This window comes from Cydia splendana, chromosome 11, assembly GCF_910591565.1.
Source record: "Cydia splendana chromosome 11, ilCydSple1.2, whole genome shotgun sequence".
In the NCBI taxonomy this organism is placed as follows: domain Eukaryota; kingdom Metazoa; phylum Arthropoda; class Insecta; order Lepidoptera; family Tortricidae; genus Cydia; species Cydia splendana.
In genome coordinates this window covers 8,779,560-8,800,460 of record NC_085970.1, presented here as the reverse complement: position 1 = coordinate 8,800,460, position 20,901 = coordinate 8,779,560, and the positions used below count along the sequence as shown (strand labels likewise).

Here is a 20,901-nt window from a genome sequence, read left to right as displayed (position 1 = left end):
ACTGTGCGTAGACATGCACATGTAAGTGCACGTTGTAATATGCAAATCATTATAAGAGACGGCACACTGCTTGTGTGTACGGCTTCAACATTTTAGCGAACGCGCACGCACACGCATACGAAGAGTGTGCCCTGCTATGCCGGCCTAGCCAAGGTGACAATCGCTTACGCCACGACAACGAAACGCTGTGTGTCTCTCCATATCACACTTCCATATTAAGGCCCCAGTACACAGTGGTGAAGGATGGGCGGCCATGCCACGCCGTCGCCATTGTGTACAGGGGGCAATGGTATACGATGGCGGACGACTGGCCGTCAGTTGTCAGCCGTGGTGGGCAATCGAGAAGTTGTCGGTTTATAGGGTTCCGTACCCAAAGGGTAAAAACGGAACCCTATTACTAAGACCCCGCTGTCCGACCGTCCGTCCGTGCGTCTGTCACCAGGCTGTATCTCATGAACCGTGATAGCTAAGGCAGTTGAAATTTTCACAGATGATGTATTTCTGTTGCCGCTATAACAACAAATACTAAAAAGTACGGAACCCTCGGTGGGCGAGTCCGACTCGCACTTGTCCGGTTTTTTTATTTATGCACACTTCAAAGGAATCGTGGCGTACCGTGGTCTGTGGTGTTCACACAGTCGCCATTGTGTATACATATTTTATATGCACGTGTATTTGCAATGCCCTTGTAGGGTAACATGTTGTAACCTTATTGTACTTGTAGAGTAAGATCAATATGTGAGCAATAAACATATTCTATTCTATTCTATTGTTTGTTTAGTTTATCACTGACAGCGTGAATTTTTGACCGCTTGATTAAATGTTGATAGCCCAAAATGTCATTATCGTGGAGCAATGAAGACTGTCTTTCAGTTTATAGATTTATATCAATCAGAAGTCTTTCAGTTTATAGATTTATATCAATCAGAAGTCTTTCAGTTTATAAATTTATATCAATCAGAACCTGCAATTTTTTTTTTTTTTTTTTTTTTGAAGCAGCGTTGTGTGAACATTTACGTGATATAGGCCTACAGTTGCGCATTGCAAAGCAAGGCTTGGCATGGACCACCCTTGACCACTGTGTACCCTTTAGTGCAACAGTGACAGTTGCGTTTCGTTCGCTACGGAGCGTAAGCGATTGGCATGTTGGCTAGGCGGCTTGGTCTAAAGCCCCCTCCAGACTATGCGCGTGAATCGCGGGCGAAGCCGCGAACGCGAGTGTGGAGTCGATTTCGCTGTCTGCGAAAATCGACTCCACACTCGCGTTCGCGGCTTCGCGCCGCGATTCGCGCACGAGTGTGGAGGAGGCTTAAGAAGAAAGTGAACGGCCGCACAAAATCACCTTTTGATGCATCAAGGCGGTTTGTTTACAAGGACCTTTGAATTTAAATTTTGTGATCTACTGCTTCTATATCGTTCGAATATGCATGAGTGATAGAGAGGCAGATAAAACGAGATTTCGATGTTCGTATTTCGCAGTAGACCCACCCTCTATGCTAGTAGTGGCTCCCCCTACGCAGCGTTTTGCGTATTATTCCCTTTTACGAAAAGGACGCGAGCAGAGTGTTCCCATACAACCATTTCCAGTCGCCGTTACGACCAGGGCTGCCAGTACATAAATCTTGATTATACGATCCAATGCCCGCAATTATACGAAATTCGATTGCATTATAAGAGTACAAAATAATAAAAAAACGATTATTTTTGAATCGATATTTTAAATCTGGCCAATTTCGGTTTTCGCGGTAAGCCCCAAAATTGCGGGGATCTTTCTCTTTTACTCCAATGAAGGCGTAATAAGAATGATAGAGAAAGATGCCCGCAATTTGCGAACATGGATTTTCGCAGTTATATCCCACGTTGACGTGTATTTAAGTAGTTGCCGTTTCTTTAAATCGTATAACAGTATTGGCACACTGTTTTTATGAAGCATTGTCAGTAGTTTGACATCGGTTTTTTTTCGTATCCAATTATACCGGTTGACCAACTATACGTAATAGATACGAACATTTTTCGATTATACGAATTTCGTATCCAATTCAACGATATGGCAGCCCTGGTTACGACGCGGTGTAGACACATCTTGTGTCGACACCGTCTGTTTCGGTCACAATTCCAGTCGCAGAGTCGTCGCAGTGTCGACACAGTTACCAGAAATGGGGAAGGGTCGACACATGACACAAAGTGACATAAGGGGCATTTCATATGAAGCGGACAGGAAAAAAAAAGTGAGGTTCCCGAATTTGTTTATATTTGGTTTAGTTCTTCTTCTAGTAGGTATAAAACCGGACGCCAAATATTTTTTATATATGACGTTTATTTTAAAAATTATGAGCTTTTCAAAAATTACCGTAATTGAAATTCCGATTTTTTGAAACTCGAATATCGAATAATTAAAATATATAACTTATTATTAAACCAAGCGTTTTGTATAGAATTTTTAATGATCTTTTCAGCGAAGAAATCAATTTTGAAAAATAAAAAATAAATAATGGTTAAAACCGGAAGTAAACTTTTCGAAACCATTTTTCGAAAACTTTGACCAGTTTTTTTTTATTTTTTTTCATCTCAAAATATAGCCCTAAGTATGTACAAAATACACTAGAAGTTGTAGAATGGGATCTCCATTGGTTAAGACAATAGGTCAATAAATGTACATACGTGTCGCCCTGAGTGCGACGTACCGTACTGGTATATAGCAGCTGTTAGGCGATATATGAAGTTAAGACGTCTGCCATCTTTTAGCAGTGAGAAGAACTAGTTACGTATGCAAGAAAGAGATGGCAGTATGACGCCACGCCATTTTGATTTTCCGTTATTGTTTTAGTTGTTACTGTGACCTTGCTGTGAATTGTGCACATTTTACGACACTTAACAATTTAATTATGGCTCCGTACGGATATCGATGTAATAATCCGTTTCGTTTAGTAAATCATCGAAAGACTAAAAATTTAAGAAATTTTCTATGTGCTTATTGCAAAAGTGGGGCTGTCCACCAAATGTGTATGTGTGTGCATCTTGTAGGAAACGACTTTTAAATGAATCACCTCCAGTGCCAGTGCCTCCATCAGTAGCTAATGAAAACGTTGTGCAATGCAGTCAAACATCGAGTGAATTTTCGCAGAACAACCAAGATGAACCTTTTATTCCTGAAGACAAATTCAAACATAATTCCACTCAAACTGATACAAACATAGAAAGTGAAGAAATTTTACAGCAATTAAAGGAGAAATTTAATGAACCGTCGACGTTTATTTCCATGAAAACTATGATTTTGACAGTAGCACCAAAATGTCTTCTCGGAGATAAAAACATTTTACCATATTTTCGACCTCAGCTGACAGTTTACGGCTGCTACCACGCGGGTTGGGAGACCAAAATATACCGAACTTGTCTACAAGTAGTTTTGCTTTTCTTGCCTGTCGCCTAGATGTTCCAAACTCTTCCGCTAGTTTATTCTCTGTCCACGATTTTGGTGCTACTGTCAAAATCATAGTTTTCATGGAAATAGACGTCGACGGATCATTAAATTTCTCCTTTAATTGCTGTAAAATTTCTTCACTTTCTATGTTTGTATCAGTTTGAGTGGAATTATGTTTGAATTTGTCTTCAGGAATAAAAGGTTCATCTTGGTTGTTCTGCGAAAATTCACTCGATGTTTGACTGCATTGCACAACGTTTTCATTAGCTACTGGAGGCACTGGCACTGGAGGTGATTCATTTAAAAGTCGTTTCCTACAAGATGCACACACATACACATTTGGTGGACAGCCCCACTTTTGCACTAAGCACATAGAAACTTTTCTTAAATTTTTAGTCTTTCGATGATTTACTAAACGAAACGGATTATTACATCGATATCCGTACGGAGCCATAATTAAATTGTTAAGTGTCGTAAAATGTGCACAATTCACAGCAAGGTCACAGTAACAACTAAAACAATAACGGAAAATCAAAATGGCGTGGCGTCATACTGCCATCTCTTTCTTGCATACGTAACTAGTTCTTCTCACTGCTAAAAGATGGCAGACATCTTAACTTCATATATCGCCTAACAGCTGCTATATACCAGTACGGTACGTCGCACTCAGGGCGACACGTATGTACATTTATTGACCTATTGTCTTAACCAATGGAGATCCCATTCTACAAAATCTAGTGTATTTTGTACATACTTAGGGCTATATTTTGAGATGAAAAAAAATAAAAAAAAACTGGTCAAAGTTTTCGAAAAATGTTTTCGAAAAGTTTACTTCCGGTTTTAATCATTATTTATTTTTTATTTTTCAAAATTGATTTCTTCGCTAAAAAGATCATTAAAACTTCTATACAAAACGCTTGGTTTAATAATAAGTTATATATTTTAATTATTCGATATTCGAGTTTCAAAAAATCGGAATTTCAATTACGGAAATTTTTGAAAACCTAATAATTTTTAAAATAAACGTCATATATAAAAAATATTTGGCGTCCGGTTTTATACCTACTAGAAGAAGAACTAAACCAAATATAAACAAATTCGGGAACCTCACTTTTTTTTTCCTGTCCGCTTCATATGAAATGCCCCATAAGGGGTCATCCATTAATTACGTCACACGAATTTTTAGGTTTTTTGACCCCCCCGCCCCTTGTCACATTTGGTCACATTTGGCAAACCCCTCCCCCCTAGTGTGACGTCACGTTTTTCTACGAAATCGTCAAATCGAATTAAGTAAGTACCTAAGTATTATTAATATTTTATCAAAATATTTTTGACGATATAAATATTAGTAATTTTATAACCCAAAACTGCTTAGGAAAGAAAATTAAAAGAATAAAAACGATTATCGTTTTAAAAACTTGTTATTTAAATGTACAGCGAATAAAATAATTAAAAAAAAAATTTCGGTTACTGATGAAGTTAAAGTGACGTCACAAAGTTTGTGTCTCCCCCCTCCCCCATGTCACAATATGTCACATTTTCTTGACCCCCTCCCTCCCCCTAAACGTGTGACGTAATTAATGGATGACCCCTAAAGTGTGGACGCCGTGTGCACACATTGTTACGAGTTTGCGACTACTTTATGCCAAAATCATTTGCTCATTCGTTCATTTTGTTCCTGTCAAATGGAAACTGTCAGATGGAAAAATAGTTAAATAAAAATAAGTGACATTAATACGCCATCTCTAAAACGGATTACAAGACGTAATTATATATTTTTTATTTTATTTTTATTTTATTTTATTTTAGTACATGGAAAACCAACAGCGCTATATATATCCAGAAATTACAATAGAATCACAGAGCCAATTATAGGTTCTCACTTATAGAAATATAATAAATTATAGAAAGTTTTTGCCCAACTTAGTTACACATACAAGTTCACAAAGCACAAGAACAGATGATCTATATGTATATGATCTATGTTTACAAAAATAAATAAAGAGAAGAAAACCTTTTACGGATAGTACACATTTAATAATGTACCGAGCCCTGACCTGCGCCAGAATTATTGTCACCCATGAAGTATCTAATTAATTTATTTTTTATTACTGGTATGCTATGACTATATATGTCAATATCACAATTTGTAAGAACTTTATTTAAACTCATGCCTGCCCTGCATATGAAGCTGTTTTTCCTATACCTAGTAGCAGCAGCTTGGTTATTACTAATGGGACGAAAATGCCTAAGCCTCCTTGACGGAACATTAAAAAAGATCTTATTAAGCAAATTTGGACAATCTACATTACCTTTTATAATATTTACTAAGTAAACTATATCTGCAATTTCACGGCGCTTAACAAGTGGGATCAAATGATGTTTCTTACACAGCTTGAGGTAGTTGGTAGAACTATAATTAACTCGCATTTTGTAACAGAGAAATTTGACGAATTTTAACTGCAATCTCTCAACCCTATCAACATAAATTTGATATTGAGGATTCCATATCTGAGATGCGTATTCTAGTTTGCTTCTCACGTAAGCGCAATACAAGATTTTAAGAGTTTTGGGACGGGTAAAACAGACTGAACTACGCATTATAAAACCAAGTGACCTGGAAGCTTTACCTACTATACTATCAATGTGCTCACTAAAAATAAGTTTGGAGTCATGAATAATACCCAAATCTCTCATGATTGCTACTCGCTGAAGAATGTTATTTTTAAGTGAATATGGGGTATATATATTATTTGATTTACGAGAGAAGGTTACTGTGGAACATTTAGAAGGGTTTAAATCTAATTTGTTTATGATACAATAGGTATCGAGTCTTCTTAAATCAGATTGTAGTGCATATGCATCAGCCGGTGAGGTAATTTTAGCAAAAATTTTCATGTCGCCAGCAAAGCTGAGTAACTTAGAGAACTGGAAGCAGGTACTTATGTCATTCACAAAAATGTTAAATAGAAGTGGGCCCAATATAGACCCTTGGGGGACTCCACTTGTTTGCATTTATATTAAGTACAACAGGACTTAAATTATTATGGGTAATTAAACTGCTCGAGTGATTTGATAAACTAAGTGTAATATAATCAACGCGCCACCACATTGTTTTAGTTTAGCCGGAAATGAAATTGTTTACTTCTCAGTGCCTGTGTTCATAACTATATTATTTGAAGCATTTTTAGTACTTCGATGCGTATACTATACTTAAATAGCAGAAATAACGCTTTACATACTACGAAACTTGTTAATTATGATCTATAAATATGGTTGGCTGAGATGAAAGGCTGAGAAATATTGCAGTCACAAAGTAGTCGCAATGTTTCGACTTTGTGTCGATTCTGTGTTGACACATGACACGCGCTGTCAAAAGTAATAACAAAGTTACTGGTATGTTACTGGATTTGCAAAATGGCTCCTTGTGTTGATTTGTTTTCAGATATTCTCAAAGTGTAAAAATGCCGTGGTCAGAGATGGGCATTAATCGATTAACTGTTTATTCGACTAATTAATGGAATTAATGGAAGAAAAAAAGTTAATCCTCAAATTTTAATCGCGATTAGTTTAGTCGACCTAACATAGATTGAAATTAAATTAATCTGAATATTAATCGAATAAATTATCGATTAAATCTCGATTGAAAGTTGACAGGGGGCCATTTTTGTACGTAAAAATAATAGAAATGTCTTGCATGCAGATGGTAGCAAACCACTTTGTCATAAAAGTCGAGATGGGTGTCGATTTATAGGTTTTAGGGAGTGCCGATTTCGAAAATAATGACCATTTTGGAATCCGAAATGGCGGCCATGCACTGTGTCATAAAAGTCGTCATGGATGTTGTTTTATACGTTTTAGGGGGCCCCAATTTTGAAAATGATGACCATTTTGGAATCCAAAATGGCGGCCATGCACTATGCCATAAAAGTCGTCATGGGTGTCGTTTTATAGGTTTTAGGGGGCGCAGATTTCGAAAATGATGACCATTTTGGATTCCAAGATGGCGGCCATGCACTATGTCATAAAAGTCGTCATGGATGTCGTTTTAGAGGTTTTAGGGGGCCCCGATTTAGAAAATGATGACCATTTTGAAATCCAAAATGGCGGCCATGCACTATGTCATAAAAGTCGTCATGGGTGTCGTTTTATAGGTTTTGGGGGGCGCAGATTTAGAAAATGATGACCATTTTGGATTCCAAAATGGCGGCCATGCATTATGTCATAAAAGTCGTCGTGGGTGTCGTTTTATAGGTTTTATGGGGGCGCAGATTTCGAAAATGATGACCATTTTGGATTCCAAGATGGCGGCCATGCACTATGTCATAAAAGTCGTCATGGATGTCGTTTTATAGGTTTTAGGGGGCCCCGCTTTCGAAAATGATGACCATTTTGGAATCCAAAATGGCGGCCATGCACTATCTCATAAAAGTCGTCATGGGTGTCGTTTTATAGGTTTTGGGGGGGCGCAGATTTCGAAAATGATAACCATTTTCGATTTCAAAATGGCAGCAATGCACTATGCCATAAAAGTCGTCATGGATATCGTTTTATAGGTTTTAGGGGGCGCAGATTTCGAAAATGATGACTATTTAGGATTACAAGATGGCGGCCATGCACTATGTCATAAAAGTCGTCATGGATTTCGTTTTATAGGTTTTAGGGGGCGCAGATTTCGAAAATTATGACCATTTTGGAATCCAAGATGGCTGCCATGCACTATGTTAAAAGTCGTCATGGATGTCGTTTTATTGGTCATGATCATCATTTTCGAAACCTGCACATCTGTTTCAAATAAGGTATCGGTAGATGCATCCTAGTAAGTCAACAACATCTATATCTACTATCGAAATGTACTTTTGATAGTACTTATGTAGTAGTACGAAATGTAATCTGAAAGGAATTAAGTAATATATATTCCTGTACCTAATAATGAAGAATCGACATTGATTTCTATTACTAGTAATTGTAGTATTCGAAAAATTGATTCCTGATTCCTCAAATGGAATTGTACTTAGTAATTCGGTATTGTTAGATTACAAAGTAATCTAGGAATCGGTAATCAGATTACAAAGTAATTTCAAGTAATCGTGGAATCAGGAATCAATTACGAAATGCCCATCTCAGACTAAGTAGCACTGCATTCAATTGATCTGTTTGGCGAACCGCGAGTTCACAGTTCGGGGCGAACTACTATATGTATAGGTTTTAGGGTGTGCAGAATTCGAAAATGATGACCATTTTGGAAACCAAGATGTCTACCGTACACTTTGTCATAAAAGTCGTCATGGATCTCGATTTATAGGTATTAGGGAGTGGAGAATTCGAAAATTATGACCGTTTTAGAATCTAAGATGTCTGCCGTGCACGTTGGTCATGGTCATCATTTTCGAATTCTACTCTTCCTAACACCTATAAATCAACATCCATGACGGCTTATATGACAAAGTGCACAGCAGGCATCTTGGAATCCAAAATGGTCATCATTTTCGAATTCTGCACTCCCTAAAACCTATAAAACGATATCCATGACGACTTTTATGACAAAGTGCACGGCAGACATCTTGGATTCCAAACTGGTCATCATTTTCGAAATCGGCACTTCCTAAAACCTATAAAACGATATTCATGACGACTTTTATGACAAAATACGTAGCCGCCATCTTGGATTATAAAATGATCATCGTTTTCGAATTCTGCACTCCCTAAAACCTATAAATCGACATCCGTGACGACGCAAGTTATCTTTATTTTCAGATCTAACAAATTGCTACAGAATACAAAGGACAAAAAAGAAGCGAGGAGGTAATGAAACAAGGAAAAATACAGATGATTCCTCGACGCAATTGGGTGATTCTTAAATTGTGTCCAGATTTTTTTTTCATAAAAGTTTTTATTTTTCACATATTACTCTCACAAGTTCCGCGACATTTCGACCTTGTAATTTTTTAAGTAAATGTTTTTGTTTATCTATGAGGATCTCACTACAATAATATAATCAAGGTATGTTTATATTTGATGATTGAAATAGTAACGCAAAAAATATATATATTTGTGTCTTATATTCCTGCCGAAGACTTTTATTTTACCTTTTCCTTCTACACAAGTTTGGCCAAGTAATAAGAATTTAGGGCTCTCAATTTTATTTTGACTTCTACTACAGTAAAGCTACGAGGCCATGTTTGGTATCGTTTTCGTATAAATTCGCAGTACCAAATTTAGTTAAGGTATCACATTGACACCATTTCGAAGTAAAAACATATAAACTTATTAAAAAACTTTTTTTTAAACTCCTCTTCACGCTTAAACTGCTGAACAGTTTTAATTTCAATTTGGTACACATATATTTTGAGTCCCGAGACAGGACATAATAAGTTATCTCAAAAATCATCCTTTAAAGGTGTGAAATGAGGTGTAGGGGGGAATTCAGAATTGACTTCTTGAAGTTAATACTGTTTAAGTTTAGGTTTGAAGTCATGTTTTTTATCATGTTTAACTAAATCAAAGATGTAGACCATCCCAAATTTCATATAAATCGGTTCAGCGGTTATTGATTTCCCGTACAAATTTCCACGCCACTTTTCACACCTTCAAAAGATGATTTTGGTTATAAGATCTATCCTATGTCCTGTTCCGGGACGCAAACTATTTCTATCCCAAATTTCAACGAAATCGGTTCAGCGGTTAAGCGTCAAGAGGAGTTTCAAAAAAACCGGCCAAGTGCGAGTCGGACTCGCGTATTAAGGGTTCCGTACATTAAGTCCGACTCGCGCTTGACTGCACATTTCTAATAGGTTTTCCTGTCATCTATAGGTAAATAACTATTTTGTGTATTCAGACGGACATACATACAGACGCACGAGTGATCCTATAAGGGTTCCATTTTTTCCTTTTGAGGTACGGAACCCTAAAAAGATTTTATTTTATTTCGTGGAATGGTGTCAATGTGATACCTTAAATGGATTCAGCACCCCAGATTTATACGAAAACGATACCAAACACGGCCTAGCACCTTCACTGATATAGATATATCAAGATAAAATTGAGAGCCCTAAATAAACTTTCAAGAGCGGATATCTCAAAAACTATTTAACATATCGAAAAAATTGACTGAATAAACTTGTAACAAATTAAATTAACTTTCATTTTGTATAAGTGGTCATGTCGCTGAGATGCATAGTTTCCGAGATATAATTGAAAAACCGGAAAATACCCTCTCTTCCCCCCGCTCAAGGGCTACGGCCGGGGACTTTTGATATGTTCACCTCCTAACTTGTCAAACCGAGTTACGGAGTCAAAAATTGTGTTCCGAGCATTTCCCTCTACAACTTTTGGAGCATTCGTTGCCTGACCTAAGTAGCTTATTGCATTTCTTTAAAAACTTTTCTGTAAAAGGTTGACGGGTGTTGGGTTTTTATATGGTTTCGGTCGATTATTATCATTTGCATTGCCCATGATGACTTACTAGAATTACGAGCACACGAGACACTAATAGTACTTTGACAAACCTTGGTTTTCAAGAGGTATTTTATATTAACATTTGCTGTCACAAATTTGCTGTCAGATTTAGTAGCAAACCGCACGCAAAGTGCACACAAATGTGTCGACACCTTGTTACGGAAAAGTGTACACACGGCGACGACACTTTGTTTCGAAACAATTCTAGACACATTGTGTGGACTCTGTTACGACACATCTGACATTTAGTTACCACTTTGATGATTCTGCGACTGGAATGGTTATATGGGTTAATTCGCAATATAATTAGCAAATGGTTTGAGAATGGCGCGTTCGTCAGACCTCTGAACGTAAATTATACACAGGATATACAAGTATATACCTACTTACCAGCCCGTGTAGCGGCTGCTCCGATGAATTACCCATGTAAAAAAATCCTATAATCCTATAACAGGCAACCTAAACTATTGTCAGCACCCTACTAATGGTTCGCACTTTTAAATTGCTTATTTACAGTAGGTATATATGGTGCTACTTTCCCGCACTAGTGCGGCAATAAGCTCTTTCCGTGTCTATGTCAAAAATTTAAAGGGCTATAAATATGTACCTACTGTAAAACGTTGTACGATACACGTGCGAATAGGTAATTTGCAACTATATATAGTGTCGATTTAAAACACTCCCTTCGGTGTCGGTAAGCCCCTGAAATAAATAGCCTTTCGAATAAGTAATCGAATTAAAATCTCCTGTATGGTATGGACACAGTTATCACCAAACACAACGTGCTTTTTCTGATTTTCTAACGTTCACCTACTAAGTTATTGATAGTTGCGAAAGTGGTCAAATAGGTACTTATGTAGTTCGTTACACCATATACAGCATGGCTAAATACAGGGCGTCCCGCGGCCAGTGTTGGCCGTAATGGTTAATTCTAATTAACAATTAATCAATTGCATTAACCATTAATTCCGCAATTAATCAATTGCATTACGCATCAATGTAATTAAAATTAGTTAGAATTGAATTTTGAAACGTTTAATTACATTTATTGTCAATCTAATTGCCTATTTAATGGCATTAAAGTTTCAAAAAATTTAATAGAATTACTCTCAATTGCATTAACGTTTAATGGAATTAATTTCTTTTTCATAAACTAATAATTAATGTTACTTTTCCTTGGAACTATTAAAATTATAAATAAAAATAACCATATTACTCATAATACAAGCTTCAGTGATATTCGTGATACATATTTTAAAATGAGACTCAATAAAATAACCCTGAACCCTGGCAGTAGGTACCTAGTGGAACTCCAGTTTGGTGCAACATAGACACACGCCGTTTTGGTCATCCGACTCGTCTTGATGAACACTTGGGAGAGCAGTACCCACGATAGAGTTGATGCTGAACCCTAGCAGTACCTAGTGGAACTCAGGTTTGGTGCAACATAGGCGCACGCTGTTTTGGTAATCTGACTCGTCTTGATGAGCACTTGGGAGAGTAGTACCCAAGATAGGGCTGATGCTGAACCCTGGCAGTACACAGTAGAGTTGGGCATTATTCGAATCATTTATCATCTGAATCATTTTTCACTGAATAATTATTCGAATAAACAATTATTCGTGGTGAGATTATTCGCGAATATTTTTTTCGCGAATAAACCATTCGTTTAGAATTTCGAATATTAAATGAATTTTCGTTATTTTATTCGAATAAATTAGACGAATGATTTTTTTTAATACACACTCAGATGGCAAATCTGAATAGGTAAGGAACTCCCGCGTATTTTAGGACCACTGAAAATTTTGGGAAAGGCCCCAACTGACCGTCGCCATTCATGAGATGGGAACAAATAGGAATTATTTATAATTATACAGCGCCTATTCCCATCTGTTCCCAGTGGGGACAAGTGGGAATACGCCCGATATTGGTGTTCCCATTTGTACCCACCCCAATAATGTGGGGACAAATGGACAATATTTTTATGCAGGGTCTTCCCATATGTTCCCCGCGGAGACAAATGGGAATTCACCCATTATTGGTAATTATTGGTAATAACTGTAATAATGGGTGCATTATTGGTGTATTCCCTTTTGTCCCCGATTCGCGTGACCTACGCCATGCATGAAGCTGGGACAAATGGGAATGTTTTATATTAAATAATATGAACGGCGGAGAACAATAGGGATACACCCGATATTAGTGTTCCCATTTGACCCGCCCCAATGAGATGGGGAAAAATGGAAAATATTTCTATGCAGCGTCTTTTCCTACATGTTCCTCGCGGAGACAAATGGGAATACACTCATTATTGGTGTATTCCTATTTGTCCCTGCCATATGTGAGTTGGAGACAAATGGGAAACGGGGACAAATGGGATTTATATGCAGCGCCTATTCCATCTGTTCCAGATGGGAACAAATGGGAAAACATCGGAAAATGATGTGTTCCCATTTGTCTCCACCTTATTGGTGTGGAGGCAAATGAGAAACGAGGACAAATGGGATTTATATGCAGCGCCTATTCCATCTGTTCTAGGTGGGAACAAATGGGAAAACATCGGAAAATGATATGATCCCATTTATCTCCACACCAATAAGGTGGGTACAAATGGGAAATATTTATATGCAGGCTTTTCCTTATGTTCCTCGCGGGGACTAATGGGAATACACCCATTATTGGTTATAATGGGTGCATTATTGGTGTATACCCATTTGTCCCCCATCCACGTGTCCTACGCCATACATGAGAAGGGACAAATGGAACTGTTTTATATGCAGCGCCTATTCCCATTTGTCCCCGCTCCAATGAAGTAGGTACAAATGGGAAAGATTGTTCGTGGAAGTGGATTTGTCGATTGTTCAACATCAGCTCTGTCTTGGGTACTGCTCTTCTAAGTGCTCATCAAGACGAGTCAGGTGACTAAAACAGCATTTGCCTATGTTGCACCAAACCTGAGTTCCACTAGACCTTTGATCCCATGGACGCCTTTATAAGATTACGCTATTTATTCTTGTCAATTGTTAATTATCAATCACATTTTTAAATTTCATTAAAAATTGATTTAATTTTTAATGGTTTGTAAAGCAATAACCATTATTTCTTTTTAATTGTTAGTGGTTCGAAATTAATTAATATTAATGCAAATTGATGTTCAATGCAATTGATAGTTATATTTCTTCAATGGTTAATGGTTAATGGCAATTAACCTTTTCAATGGTTAATTTTTAATGGTCAATTGCATCAACGTTCGGCCAACACTGCCCGCGGCTATGCCACATGGAGGGAAAGTACCCTGAATATTGTAGATGGAACATTTTACTGAAAGAAGACATTATTTTAATTTTAAAAACAATTTAAACTGCATTCATAGATTTTTAAATAATTACATGGTTGAACCGGGGATCGAACCCGCTACATGAGAAAAAAATTCACCCTGTAGCTTTATCATACCGATCAAAAGGCTTCATCATAAGGATTATTTTGTACTAAATAACATAGTGTCAGAAATAAAAGGAAGACCATGAATTTTAACATTTGATGTGAAATTTAGCGAAATAATCAAAAGAGTGCGACTTTGTATTCAACAGAATGGGACTCATTTTGAGCATTGGTAAATTATTATTTTTTTCTCATGCAGCGGGTTCAATTCCCGGTTCAACCTTACATTTATACCTTGTAATTATTTAAAAATCTAACAAATGCAGTTTAAATTATTTTCTAATTTAAAATAATGTCTTCTTTCAGTAAAATGTTCCATCTACAATATTCAGGGTACTTTCCCTCCATATGGCAGAGCCGTGGGACGCCCTGTATAACTGCATTCTCGAGCTAAATATAATTGCCAGGGAGGTTTTCGGATTATACTGAGCAACTTTTACTATGGGACCAACTTCGAAATCGCGAAAACTATTTGGCCACTTTGGGTGCTACAATACAATACATTATTCACTCAAATGTATATGAGTTCGACTATATTTTTGGCTGCTGAAATTGTATCGAACGCTAAATAAAAATAAAACAATGAAATAACAAATAGTTTATTATCAATCCCATGCGACACTCCAAATATCTTATACACTCAATTTAAACTCGTTCTAAGTATCCCATCAGGCCTCCCGTGGTTTACATACATGGTTGTTTCTCTTTTTCCGCAGCAGCTATCTCTTTATGATGTTCCTGCTCATCTTTTTCAGCCTGCGCGATTAGAGAAAGGCGGTCAAGCGGATTCCAAGGTTCATGAAAAGCGAATTTATATTTGCGCCGTCCGTGGTAGCCGAGTTTCGGCATGACGACCACGGACTTGCACATATTCCTTGCAAACTTCTCATTTACATGCTTCGGAATCACATTCTGGCACCAGGGCGGCGGTGCAAAATTCTGGCAGGTTGGCTCTCCAGTGAAATAGTTGAAGTCCTGTTGAGAAACTTTAGTATATTTTCTCGGCTACCTCCCGATGTTTCAGTGCGTTTGACAAATCAGCTCCTCTGAGAATTCTACAGAATTGAAATCAATACCTTATTTTTCTGACTATCTGTCTGGCAATAGAGGACATCTAGCTCTTTAGTCATTTGATCTTGATTGGGTTTTCCTCTGAAAAACTTCTTCAGCTTGGCGAAAAAGCCGTCATCCTCCTCTTCAGCTTGGGGTTGGCTGCTTGGGTTATGTGGCATTTGTTCGTTCTGGTTGTGTTGCGGGCTCCAGTCCTGCATGCCCAGGGGGTCGCGGGGGTCTGTGTGGACTGTGTGCGTGAGCACGACTCCCATCCTCTGATGACAAAGTACAAGCTGGGTTTCATTAGATATTTAAATCCACGAGAGGCTCTGATCGTCTAACGCACTTCGGTAACATCGGGAGGTCGCAAGGCAATGATAAAAGCAAATTGGAATAAGTATCTATAATGTTAAATTATTTTACTCTAAAAATACTACTACAGAATAACAATCGAGTACCAAACTACAGAAAAGTAAGACCAGAAATTCTCATTGAACCTGTATTTATATTAAACAAGGTTGGGTTGTTCTGGCCAATAGATTCTGAGTTAAGCAACAAGTAGATATCTACGAGTGCTCTCATCCCAAATAATTAATTGCTCGGAAGAACCCAATTCATTTTTATCTACTAGAAAACCTTAAGCTCGCTTCAAACTTAGTGCCAACATGAACCATAAGTGTGGATCACCTTAATTTCGCGCCCTTTTCCTCGATTTTTGTAACCTATTCTCGGGTTGGTTCATGTCCGTCCGCGGCTTCCACGCGCGATCAGGCACTAAGTCTTTAGCTAGCTGTTGTGTTTAAAAACTTGTGAAATTACCTTAGCATTCCCAGGCGGCATCGGTGGTACAACGACCTCCGGTACTTTAATCCTGTACGGGTCATTGTTGTACGGCATGGGGTCCTGCGGACACTCGCAGCGCCACTGCGGCGGCGGAGAGTCGTTCTTCGGCCATGGCTCAACGTTTCTACCAGTGGTTTGGGGCACGTTGGTGCAACAACCGGATTTATTTGATTTGGCGTACCATCTTCGATGTGTTCCTGTTGAGGTTAAGTCGTGTTAGGTTATAAAAAAAAAGTCGTGTTAGGTAGTGTAGTTGGGCTTTAAAGTTAGTTGTTACATGTTGCCTTAGAGCCAGTTGTACCAAACCCAATTGAGGAACTGATCAACGACAAAGAGCAGTGAACTATGAAATTTCCGCTTTAACGGTGACGAACGGTTTGGTGCAACTGACTCTTAGGGCCAGTTGCACCAACCACACTTGTTAACAGTCTGACCAACATCACGCCGCAGATATCTATTAAACTTTCCATACAATAAATATTTACGGAATGCTTTAACGGTGACAGACGGTTTGGTGCAACTGACTCTTAGGGCCAGTTGCACCAACCACACTTGTTAACAGTCTGACCAACATCACGCCGCAGATATCTATTAAACTTTCCATACAATAAATATTTACGGAATGCTTTAACGGTGACAGACGGTTTGGTGCAATCGACCCTTAGTATTGAGTATAGATATAGTCAATCTCAGTCAGTTAGTTTAGTGCCTTTAATCATACCGAACCATATCAGGCTTAGGCATGAATGTTGCTTTGACAGCGTACGCCATAAATAACATCATCATGTCATTAGACACTACAACTGACGATGACGACGCACGACGCCTTTTAGGGACCTTGGCGTTCAATGAATTAAGATAGATACTACGAAACCAATATGTTAGGCACATAAAGTCCATGCATCATGTCCATAAGATCGCAGGATCCATGTGTAGGTAATTGGACTTAAATCCGTCGGATTACCGTAATACATTGTACCTATTTCAAAAATTATACTGACCCTACATTTTACCTTCTGAAATTAACCAAGAATTACTTACCCCCACAACTGTAGAGGTTAATATCGAAGGCGGTTGAACCAATGTGTTTACTGCAGCATTTCAGTGAGTTCATTAACATTTTTTACGTGGTGATTTTGGTAGACTCGGAATTTTTCAGTTTTATTATTTGAGTTATTTTGGGTCTAAAAACTGCCTGTCATTTTGAAAGAATAACGCTATTTTGTCGAATGTTTGAATTTAGAAACTGGAATTTGCTTTTTGATGGCCATTTGTTTTTAATGTAAATATATTTTTATCCATGAAGGTTTAAGTACTTTTACAACGCTGCATTGCACATGGCGCACGTTGGGATACTTGCGTATCAAAAATAATGGTTTCACTAAGCATCTCGGTCCAACGACATGGGTAAGTGGTACCAGTGCATATAACCTGCGCAATCTGCGTGGCTGGAGCAAACACAACATGCGCAAGTATAGGTAACATATGCCACAGTTACACGCACGATGTAGCATGCAGGTTCTGGATTTAACCCGCATCATAAGACGTGCAAGCTTCATTGGCCATGTGGTTAAAGTTTTATATGATTGCAATATGCAATACTGATTGCAATAGCGTTTATATTTTGACTCCTAGGCCACTATACAGACCCTTGTCGCTTTAACTAGGTACTCAACAAATTTAGAGTCGTGAAATGTATTGGGCCCCATACATTCCACGACTCTTCTCTTTCCGAACAGACTACTCATTATGTATGACATGGTTCTATGTTAGTGGCCTATGAAGAAAGAAAACCTTTTTTTATCAAAGAGTAAAACAATCAAAACGGTTGTTGCATCATTTTATTCACATATTTGTACAAAATAGAAATTCATACCTATTTATACTATTTGCACACATTTGCTTTCACAGATGTATATACATATTGTACATATGTATATACATACATATTGTAACAAACCTATGGATGAAGCACGCTTGCAAGTTGCAATATTGCAACAGGGGAAGGGACTAAAATACTTTATGTAACTGTTACATAAAAAAAGAAAATTTTGTTCTTTAATTTAGGCATAATAAAAAGAACTAGTGAAAGGATTTCTTAATTCGAGGATAGGTACTTTATGTCACAATAGGTTACAATTGTCAAATAGTGGTAAGCGATATAGATATATACATAGGTATATTATATGCGAAAAATCTAAGATTGAAGGTGAACGAAGAATTTATCAAATGTAAGGTAGGTATTTATTTCATAGCGTCAAAGCGCCTCTATTTTTAGTTTAATAAATAGGTAGGTATATTGTGTCCGAGACTAGAGGAATGTACAAAATGCATAGACTAAAAAATAATTTAGAGTATAAAATAAATAGAGGATTAAACTAATTTTTTATCAAGCAGAAATAATACAGTAAAATTATACATTTTGCCTTTGCGTCAAATCCGGTAGTTCTGATTTTTTGCAGACTTGTGTTATGATGTTGTCTAAAAAAATTGCGGTTTATTCGATTTTTGACAAAGTTGCGTTCGGCGCTCGAGGTCACAAACTTGGATTATTCATTGGGCCAACATCATAAACAAGTCTGCAAAAAATCAGAACTACCGGATTTGACGCAAAAGAGCCAGGTTACAAAATTCGACAAAGTTACTGGATTAAAACGTCTGCGAGCGTTACTATAAATTTTAAATTAAAGGAATAATGGAAAAATTTACACCTCCGGCAGGTATTATTTTAATTTAAAATAAATAGCATTACGGGCTTGTACCTTAGAGCATTTAATAACCGGAGCCGCCTTTAAGAGCTTACCCCTCTTACGAAAACCTCGCACAACTGCGCAAACTTTTGTATGGACTGACGTTTATCTGACATGGCTATTTGTACGTCACGTACAAATCATGTACAAATAGCCATACATTTGACGTGCCCCTCCCCCGCAAAAATCGGCAGACTGTTTTGTACAGAAAATGACAGCCATGGCGTCTCCAGTTACAAATACTCAAAGGCTTGTACCAGACCTATACCAAAAGCCAAAAAGACCACAACGATGTAAATAGGTACAATTGTAGTCATTAACTCATCCTCATCATACTATGAAATATCTATTTTATTAATTACATAACGAAACCGCTAATTATAGTAATTATACTTAATGTTTATTGTGTGTTTATTACAGATGTAAGAATATAATAATCAAGGGATCAAATAATATTAACAGCCAAAAATGCCAAATCTATTGCATCATACATACATTTTTAATAGTGAACACGATTCTTACTTAAGCCACTAAAATAATACTTGACAATCCAAATGGTGGGCAAACCACATTAATTACAACATCTAGATATATTAACTTATAAACAAAATAAAAATCTTTTAAAAATACAACAGTAACATAAGAAAACTAGTCATACAGATGTAGCGTCTGTGCGGAAAGAGAAGACTCTTCTCTTTTCGAACAGACACTAGTGCATAATTTTTTTCCATCGTATTTTCTCGGAAACGTTCGTATTTGTTATGCTAATTCAGTCAACCTCAGTACTTTTTGTACCGAGACTGACTGAAATAGCAAGTTCATACGGTTCGTACGTTTCCGTGAAAATACGATGGAAAATAATTATACACTACAGTTACTATCTGTACTTAGTAAATGCTGTCGCATAGTCGAGGAATAAAAATAATATTCGCGGGGAATAATATTCGCCATTTCTCAATTTAACGTGGCATTGAATTGGAACCATTTCATACCACAAACATATAGTTACCTGACCTGCTAGCATGACGGCCCGGCCACGACATTGCGGGACCGGCGGCGGCGGCAGCAACCATAGGTTGGACAACAGACACACAGCGATCGGACCTTTCGTTCCCACTTAACTATGTCGTGCAATATCGTGGCCGGGCCGTGAGTTGCATTCTCGCGCGCGACTCAATACTTACTTCTAGCGCGCGACTCCATACTTCTAGCGCGCGACTCCATACTTCTAGCGCGACTTCAAGTATGGACTCGCGCGCAACGCAACTCATGTTAGCCGATCTGCATAGATTTCCTAAGGTGTGGTGTCAGATTTCACTGCAACTGACTGTAGTTACTTATATTATATGTCGCCAAACTTTTTTCACCCACTTTTAAGTGTATTGGCATTAGCACGCAACTTTGTTCGAATATAAACAGACTTATTATTTTGGCTAGAACTTTTGAATAGATAGTATAGGAATGCTGCCGCGCTAGGCATACCTAAGAGCAGTAACTCCTTTTGAAAATTTTGAAATATCTTTCAATTGTAGAACATATCGTACAAGCACAAAGTACAAAATTGAATGACATTTCAAAATGAGTTACTCTTCTTCTTCCTCGCGTTATCATGGCATTTTGCCACGGCTCATGAGAGGCCTGGGGACCGCTTGACAACTAATCCCAAGAATTGACATAGGCAGTAGTTTTTACGAAAGCGACTGACATCTGACCTTCCAACTTAGAGGGGGAAACTCGGCCTTATTGGGATTAGTCCGGTTTCCTCACGATGTTTTCCTTCACCGAAAAGCGGCTGGTAAATATCAAATGATAATTCGTACATAAATTCCGAAAAACTCATTGGTACGAGCCGGGGTTTGAACCCGCGACCTCCGGATTGCTAGTCGCACGCTCTTACCGCTAGGCCACCAGCGCTTCAAAATGAGTAACTACTCT

General features: G+C 37.8%; 1 protein-coding gene across 1 annotated transcript in view; it reads right to left on the bottom strand.

Moving 5' to 3' along the window:
- Nucleotides 1-17,500, bottom strand: part of LOC134794774 (apoptosis-inducing factor 1, mitochondrial-like) — a 47,579-nt gene extending 30,079 nt beyond the window's left edge. Inside the window, exons 1-2 of the mRNA XM_063766554.1 lie at nt 17,258-17,500; nt 16,193-16,413 (exon numbers count right to left, since the gene is read on the bottom strand). Coding sequence (XP_063622624.1) covers nt 16,193-16,413; nt 17,258-17,336 — 300 coding nt within the window. The 5' untranslated portion in view covers nt 17,337-17,500. The remainder of the gene's footprint in view (nt 1-16,192; nt 16,414-17,257) is intronic.
- Between the last annotated feature and the right edge of the window lie 3,401 nt (nt 17,501-20,901).